This window comes from Ruditapes philippinarum, unplaced genomic scaffold, assembly GCF_026571515.1.
Source record: "Ruditapes philippinarum isolate M1 unplaced genomic scaffold, ASM2657151v2 ctg1108_1_1_1_1, whole genome shotgun sequence".
Taxonomy (NCBI): domain Eukaryota; kingdom Metazoa; phylum Mollusca; class Bivalvia; order Venerida; family Veneridae; genus Ruditapes; species Ruditapes philippinarum.
In genome coordinates, this window is record NW_026864791.1 from 122605 (window position 1) to 131695 (window position 9091).

The 9091-nt window shown below is 32.9% G+C and overlaps 1 protein-coding gene and 1 long non-coding RNA gene across 2 annotated transcripts in view; one reads left to right on the forward strand and one right to left on the reverse strand.

The window, feature by feature from the left end:
- Window positions 1–8852, reverse strand: part of LOC132726791 (ER degradation-enhancing alpha-mannosidase-like protein 2) — a 34168-nt gene extending 25316 nt beyond the window's left edge. The window contains exons 1-2 of the mRNA XM_060712158.1: window positions 8723–8852; window positions 201–311 (exon numbers count right to left, since the gene is read on the reverse strand). Of these exons, the coding sequence (XP_060568141.1) occupies window positions 201–311; window positions 8723–8823 (212 nt within the window). The 5' untranslated portion in view covers window positions 8824–8852. The remainder of the gene's footprint in view (window positions 1–200; window positions 312–8722) is intronic.
- Window positions 2025–2980, forward strand: LOC132726799 (uncharacterized). The gene is made up of 3 exons (XR_009625254.1): window positions 2025–2129; window positions 2619–2695; window positions 2907–2980. It is a non-coding gene; the product is annotated as an uncharacterized LOC132726799 (long non-coding RNA).
- Window positions 8853–9091: the final 239 nt, after the last annotated feature.

Consider the following 9091-nt stretch of genomic DNA (forward strand, 5'->3'; position numbering starts at 1 on the left):
TATAATTTCTATATGACCTTCTTTCCACACACAAGAAAGCATCAATGTTGCTTTTGTATTTTTTAGTAATGACTGGATCCAGAATTCTAAAGATGAAGGGAAGGACAGATTGACAACCAGGTGCATAGCAATGTACACCAAATTTTTTTTGGGCTTGTGAAAGTAAGTCACTACATATATGAAAATTGTGCAAATCTAACCTTCCCCATGTGTCATGGCCATCACAAGTTAATGGTCTTAGTTCATCATAAGGATATGCATGTCTGATATAGCCATCATATGCATGATGAAACATATCTGTAACTTTTTTCCTGAAAGTAAACAACATGGATGCATTTAGAAAATGTGCACATTAAAGAACCACAAACTAGATAATATAATATTTTTTTCTAAAGCACATTATGCGTAAGATAAAGATTTTTTTTCTCCTTGCTGCATATTTTTAAAATATTTGTAGACTCTGCTACAAATTTTCTAATGACAAAAACCTTCACAGTGATCTTGATCATTATTCCTGGCAAAATTTTGATTGATTCTTACTCAAGCACTCAAGGAACAAATTACACAACATAATGAAAGAATTTTTACTAAGTCAAGGGCAATAACTCTACAAGTACTGGATAAATCCACAAGCGAAATCCAAGGTGCACAACTACATATGCTGACCAACATTCCTGTTAAATTTCACGACACTCGGGTTAAATACATTTTGAGCTACGCACGACACAAATTGAAAATTGCAAATTTTAACTTAGTCAAGGGCAATAACTCTGACAAAACATATCAATTTACAAGTGAAACCTCAGATGCACAACTTCACATGCTGATCAACATTCCTGTAAAGTTTCATGACCCTATGTCAAATACTTTTTGAGCTACATGTAACACATTTTGAAAATTGCAAATTGTTACTAAGTCAAGGACAATAACTCTACAAATACAAAATAAATGTAAACGAAAATAACAGGTGCACAACTACACATGCTGATTAACATTCCTGTAAAGTTTCATAACCCTAGGTTAAATAATTTATGAGTTACGTGCGACACAAGTTGATAATTGTAAATTTTTACTAAATCAAGGGCAATAACTCTAAAATTACTAAATATTTCCACACGAAAATACCCATGTGCACAACTTCAGATGCTGATCAACATTCCTGTCAAGTTTCATGACTCTAGATCAATTCCTTTTTGCGCTATGTGCAACACAAAATCAGAACGGACGGTGGGATGGATGAATGGACGGACGGACGGATGGACAAGGGTAAATCTAAATACCCCACCCATAGGAGAGGGCACAGTTTCTCTAACAAAACTGAAAAAATCCACATGCAAAATCCCAGCATAGCTTCAAAGTGATGTTGATCATTATTCCTGTAAAGTTGGTTGATTCTTACTCAAGCACTCAAGGAACAAATAACCTAACATAATGAAACGGTTTTTACTAAATCGTGGGCAATAACTCTACAAATACTGGATAAATCCACATGTGAAACCCAGCAAACACATGACGTTAAAATAACGTCGGATTAATGTTAGATTTTGGTCACGACGTCGGCGACCAAGATACGACGTAAATCTGACGTTAAAATACCGATGTCTAATAGACGTTTCTTTTTGACGTTGTACTAACGTCAGGTTCTGATCGGTGTCCTGACGGTAGGTAAAAAAAATAACAAAAAATAATCCTTATTCGCTGTTGTAATCATTTAAACTTTTTTTCAAATGTTATTTGGATTACAAATGAAGTGTTGTTATATAAATACAGACCAAGATCGCGGCGCTGCAACCTAATAAAACATATAGGTGACGCTGTATATATGCAAGTTACATGTGTTATTGTTATGAAATCTATTTATAGCCACAGATCTGTTTACAAGTTCCAATCATTTAACGTTGTAATATTATCATTTGTGGTACATTATATGTATCAAAATTACGAGTTTTAATAGTGCTTTAACATTTAATCATAGTGACATAAAAGGGAAAGAAAATTTAATTAACCTATAATTCGAATCTAAAGTCACGTGGATAGAAATTCAAATTCGTAGGCGTTACGTTTTGGCTGTCGGTCTGGAATCGGGATGCATTGATAAGTGAATATTATAGATTTTCTTGAACAAAAAGGTCAGTTCAAGTTATTTCTACTTTGTATTTGATAAATAATTGCATAATTGCAAGCACTCTTAAATTTAATTATCATTTTTTGAACAGCTGAAGTAAAATGTCACACTAATTCGCGATAATGTCTAATAATAAATCTTTTTAAAATTGACATGTTTTAACTCTGCTTGTGAAGAGTTTATAATATGCCTTTCAGTACTAACAAAGAGAATGCTTAGTTTTCATATTTTTCTTAAACTGTGATGTTTTTGTCAGTTAAAATCTGAGAATTGAGAATGAATTTGTACGATTTCGAGCATTTCGGACCAAGACGTTTCGGTCCCAAATAACCCAAAACGTTCCGGTCCCAAATTACCCAAGACGTTTTTGTTCCAGACATTTCGGCATTAAATCTTTAATTTAAAACTATGAAATATTTAAGACTTGCGTGCGTAACTGTTCTATTTCAAACGTAGAATATATACATAAGTTAGAATATAATTTTCTTTTCAGGTAGTTAAAGTGTTGGACATGCTCTCAAAGGTCGGAGGGACGGAAACACGTGAATATGTAAAAAGAAACATATGAAAGTAAGATTTTTGTAAATTCTATTACATACTTTAATCCATACTAAACTGGAGTTTAAAAGCGGCTTTTTAAATGTTCAGTATTTATGTTTACTTTTAATTTTTGTTAAAGCTCTCTTATAAAAAGTTGGCAAAATTGTTCATTAAGTTAAGATAACCATGAAAACATTTTTGCTTGTTATTTTTACATGTTTCATAAATTTCTTTTTTTCAGTGAAAATGATGTCACACACGCTATTGGGCGCTACAAACGCTACATATCCTCCGGACAGACGAGGTGTGCTGAAAATGGTCAGATTGAGGTCGGAAAATGGTTAGATAATGGTCAGATTTTGGTCAGAAAAAGGTTAAATAATGGTTAGATTCTGACGTCTACCTGACGTCAGATTATTACGTCAAAAAAACTTTCAAATCCAACCGTTTTTCCGACCGTCATCCGACGTCAGAACCTGACTTAAATCTGACGTCAGTATGACGTCTTGTGTTTGCTGGGAAGCGTTGTGTACAACGGTCTAACTTATCTGTGTTAAACAACTCTAAGCCTGATGGGTAACGCACTATGTTTCCTACATGGCGGCTTGAACACGGAAATGATTTAACAATACAATTGTAAACTAAAGCGAAAAAACAATTAAATTTAAAAGCCATCTGTGGGATCTACTACAAATAATGATATTATTTAATCTATTTACCTGTTTGTTTATTGTATTTTGTTGAAATAGATCTGATATTTGTATACATCATATATAATGTGTTTTATAAAAAAAATAGCCATAGTCATTTTTACACTAAATGGGGGTGAGTGACGTGTTGTACTTAACACAGGTCGATTTGAGAGACCAGCGTGTATATGACTTGTGTTTACAATGGTATCTTGAGTATCTCAATTATCAGATTATATACAGACACAGGGACTTCTGTCATTTTTTTCTTTTCTCGATATATATTATAACAGAGGATACAACTCAAAATTGCTCAATTCATGAAAAAGTTAACAGAATGCAGTATGCAACAGTTTTTATCTTAAATTGATTGTTGGACATTCATGAAGGAATCAATGATTTCAAAAAATGCCTCACTTTGATACATGGACAAGATATTAAAAAAAATAACCTTTCGTGCTTCAATTTTACACATGTTCATAAAATTTTAGTTTGTAAAATTACGCATGTCAAACGATATATTATGCAAACGTATGCTTATATGAGAAAGTTAAATCATGTAATTGGTTAATTATCAATCACCCACCACCATCAATGATGCAATCAGTAGTTATTGATCAGCAACCAAATTGCTTCTAAAATTTATTTAGTGGCATACAACATATTTTACCGGAATCTACAACTTGCAAGTTTAATTACAACATAAACAAGACAAAATGTCAATAATTATTAACGGTTTTTCTTCCCTTTTTTTTCGAAGTATTAGTATTCGTAAATTCAGTAAGTCACAGACTAGAATAAAGCTGTGTGCTATGTTAAGTTAGCCATGTCGTTTGAAGCATTTGCCGAATCCTGTAGATTCTATCACCTCATATTTAGCAGTAATTTTCATGGTGTTCTAGCACTAAATGGAGCTGCAGGCAGATTCAATTTATACTGGCCAGTTGTTAATTACAGTTTCTGACACCCTTGCTCAGAAAGCCACAAGGGGTAAACAATTAATCTTTTTATTGATCTAAATTATTACAGATAATTGTTAGTTGGAAGGGCACGTAGATTTACCAATCAAAGGATTAGTGTCACCATTTACTGTATATTGCTATACTGTATGGGGATAATTGTTAGTTATTAGCGTTCTAGAACAGTTAAAAATAACTTGACAAAAAGATTACATAAAAATGTAAAATTTCCGGCTGCAAAGTAGATGATTTTAGATTATTATGTTTACAGAGACATAAATCATCTCCGGGACAGAGACCTTGTTTCCAATCCTAGACGTCTGAGATGTTATGACATGTACCAGCGACAATCTGACAGCCAAAGTAAATATTGAAAGGTTAGTTATTTCCTGCAATGTTACAGGTTTAATGAAGAGTTTGTAGTAGAACTTGGGTAATGACCAGTTCATAGCCCGGGGTTCTTTGATATCACAGTACTTAACATTTATTGGAAAATATTCAAATATAAATACAAATGTATCATACATGATTGAGATTATTCTTTTATTTAATAAGTGATCCTTTTCCAAGACTGTCTGTCAAAAATTTATTTCTGAAGATCCAATTTAAATGTCATTTTTAAACTATTTTTTAATTTCTGCCATTTTGGGTAATTTCAGAGGAGGTTACTATGTTATCAAGGTAATCCCCAACAAGAGCTGTCACAGGAGACAGCGAAGCTCGACTAATAAAATACTGGACTCAGTAAGGAAAATAAAACTATGAAAGAAAAATCAATTATGATATAAATATATTTCTTCTTAAGACAAGAAGTTATAGTTGTAAACATAAATTCCAATTTCAAGGGGAAAAACATCTGGAACTAGACATACTAGAGTTATGGACCTTGTCACACAACATATGTGTAATGATAAGAAATATATATTTAAAGATGGAAATAGATACCTTAAAAAGTAAAGAAGTTTTAATATTTCTTAAAGAAAATTCTAACTTCAAAGGGAGATAAATCTGACAAGAGCCATGTCAACATGGCCATCCCTTGCCCAATGTGTTTGCTCATTGGAAGAATATATATGTAGAAGAGCAAAATAATTCAATTTTAAGAGGTCTTTTGGTAATGAAAACTGATGGCTGAAGTGATTACAGATTTGAAACCTATGTGAATACCGATGGCTGAAAATAACAAAGGGCAATAACTGAAAAATAATGCAAAGTAGGTTATCTTTTTTGTGTGTTGCACTCCTCCTCAATGAGATCTATCCACCTATGAAGTTTCAAGTTGATATCTCAAAGGCTTTTATAGTTATGCTCTGGACAAAAATTAAGCATGAAAAATAACAAAGGGCAATAACTAAAAATTATGCAGGGTAGAGTTATCATTCTTGTGTGCTGCACTCCTAATAATTATAAAGGGAAGAGTGATCATTCTTGTGCATAGTATTCCTCCTCAATAAGATCTATCAACCTATGAAGTTTCATGTTGACATCTAAAAGACTTTTTGAGTTATGCTCCACTCAGATGAAAAATTAAGTATGAAAAATAATGAAGGGCAATAACTCAAAAATTATGAAGGGTAGAGTTATCATTCTTGTGCACTGCACACCTCCTGAATGAGATCTATCCACCTATGAAGTTTCATGTTGATATCTCATAAACTTTTTGAGTTATGCTCTGGACAAAAATATTCAACTTCATGCAAGTTATCTTCCTACCAAATATGAAATACATCTGTCAATAAATAAAGGCTGTATGGACAAAAGTGTAAAAATCTATTTTTAGCACTGGTGACCTTAACCAAACTGACCCCTAACTCTATCCAAAAGAAGAATACCATGTAAGTTATCTTCCTACCAAATATGAAATACATCTGTCAATAAATAAAGGCTGTATGGGCAAAAGTGTAAAAATCTATTTTTAGCACTGGTGACCTTGACCCAACTGACCCCTTACTCCATCCAAAGGAAGAATACTATGCAAGTTATCTTCCTACCAAATATGAAATACATCTGTCAATAAAAAAAGCTGTATGGGCAAGTGTTAAAATCTATTTTTAGCACAAGTGATCTTGACCCACTGAAAAAAGGATGAATACCATGCAAGTTATCTTCCTACCAAATATAAAATATATTTGTCACTTAATAAAGGCTGTATGAGCAAATGTGTAAAAATCTATTTTTAGCACTGGTGACCTTGACCCAACTGACCACTAACTCCATCAAAGTCTATGTTTCTATCAATTATAAATATCATCTGTCTATAGAATAAGGTCAATACACCTGTAAAAATGTAAAAATCTATTTTTAACATTGGTGACCTTGACATTGGTAACATTGACCTTGACCCAAATGAGCCCTTACTACACCCAAAGAAGGAGGACCTCCCTTGGCATGTTTGTATTAAACTTAAAACATCACATAAAATATAAAGGCTGTATGAGCAAAAATGTTTATATTTATTTTTTAAACCAGTGACCTTGACCCTAGAGACCACTTACTCCACAAAAAAATTAGAGGACCATCAAAGGTATCCACCTACTAAATATGAAAGATATCATTTAAGAAATTAAGCAATTAGGAGAAATTAAAGATAAATCCAACTTGCCGAAATAGGTTAAACAGACAAGGCCCTATTTTCAAAGTGAAAAAAGGGAAATAACTGGAAAATATGGATGACACAGTTATATAACTTGGCAATATCATGTACTTTGTATTGATAAGTAAGTGTGGAAATTATAAAGCCATTAGTTTAGATAGAACTTAAGATATTTCCAACTTGCCGTTTTAGGTTAACCATTATTCATTTAATTTTTCTAAGTGCTGAAAAGGGCAATAACTTGGTAAATATGAAAGCCAGAGTTATGTAACTTGCCCAGATCATGTACTTTGTATTGATTAGCAAGTAAGGGTATAATGGTTTACCGGTATACCGATATATTGCAATATGAAAAAATAAATTTCGAACCGCAGTACAATTTTTGGAAAACCGGTATTTTATAAAAATCATAATTTTCAATTAATTGCCTTCTAATTTTGTACAAATTTCACATAAAATCTTTAATTGGCAAATTTTGTTGGCGCCAACGTAAGATAAAAGTATCCGACAACTAGTACACTTAAAAGTCAATAAGCGGCCGCATAATTTACATAAGCGGCCCAGATGTGAAAGGTTACACGCGACTAGTTTTGTTTATCAAATAGTGTGACACTACTTTCTATTTATTCCTTACATTTTTATTAAGTTTCTACTAAAAATATATACATATAATAATAATATATAAATGTTACTCCATCTTTACATCAAAACATATACACGACAATACGTATTGCAATATATTGCAATACGCTTCAGCAAAATGGCAATATATTGCAATACGGTTTTTGCTGTATTGTTACACCCCTATTAGTAAGTGTGTAAACTTAGAAGCCATTGGTACGGGTAGAACTTAAGAAAAATCCAACTTGCTGTTCTAGGTTAACCTCGTACGGACAGACGGACGGACGGTTCAATTACTATATGCCCGGGGGCATAAAAAGTAGCCGAATATATACCAGGACCGAAACAATTAAGAGCTGAAAACACAAAGGCCGAAATGTCCAGAAGGTGAAACATCCAGTAACCGAAAGATTTCGAGACATTTTGGCCCCCGACGTATCAGCCCCCAAAATTTCCAAAAAACGTTTTTGCCCCGGGCGTTTTTTGGCCCCTTTCAAAACGGCGTCATATTTTTGTACAACCCAAAATTGAAACAGAAAATTTTTTCCGTTTTTTTCATTTAACAAATTTCTTTTTTTTTTGTGTAATAAAAAATCAAAAAAATGAGGAAAATTTCCCATTTGGGTACGACCCAGGAAAGTGAAAAAAGGTCAATTAAATTTTTATTGCCAAACCCCTTTTAATCAATCGAGGTTCTTAATAAATGTTTTCGTTTTAAAAAAATTTAAAGGGGGGGCAATTTTGCTTTCCTTAAATAAAAATTTATCGTTTTAATTATTTTTTTCGGTTTGGGCGCCTCGTGTAAAATTTAATTTCAGACGAAATTTAAAATTGGGATTTATTGGCAAACCCCTTTTAAATTTTTTTAAAAAACGCCCCCTTTTTTGAAATAGAGGGGGGAAAATCACCACTATTTTTCAATTCCTAGAATAATCAATCAATAATTTGAATAAACTACAATTTTTATGTATAAAATTTCCTTTAATACTTTAATAAAACTGCAATAAAAAAGGGCCGAAACGTCTCGCGGAAAAAAGCCGAAACGTCTAGGGGCCGATTTTTGCAAAGGGGTCGATTTGGTTTAGGGCCGAAATGTCCTGTTTGCAACCGAAACGTCCATCTACCCTAGTTAGCTGTATTCGCATAGTTCTAAATAATAGTAGGGCATCGTCAAATATTGGTTACAACTTTTCACCTGAAAATTGTTATTTCTTCTTCCTTAATGACACGGCTTTCGCAGCTGGAAACGAAAAATATTATTATCAAACTAATTCGGAGCACCATGGACGCTGACATCTTGAATTGGTACCCGTCTGGTCTTTTGCGTGATCATACGAATTATGCACAAATAATAAAAAGGATAGGGAACCAGATTTGATCGGTACGTGTAATAGGTCAGACTCATATATTCATTTTCCCATATCCATACATTATAAGAATTGACTTAATCTTAAAATTGAGTATTCATGCTAAAGATGTAAGTTTTCAAGAAGAATGACATGCCTGACACATTAATATGAACATCTTATATAGGGTTGACTAACCAAATTTTTCGCAAAATGTC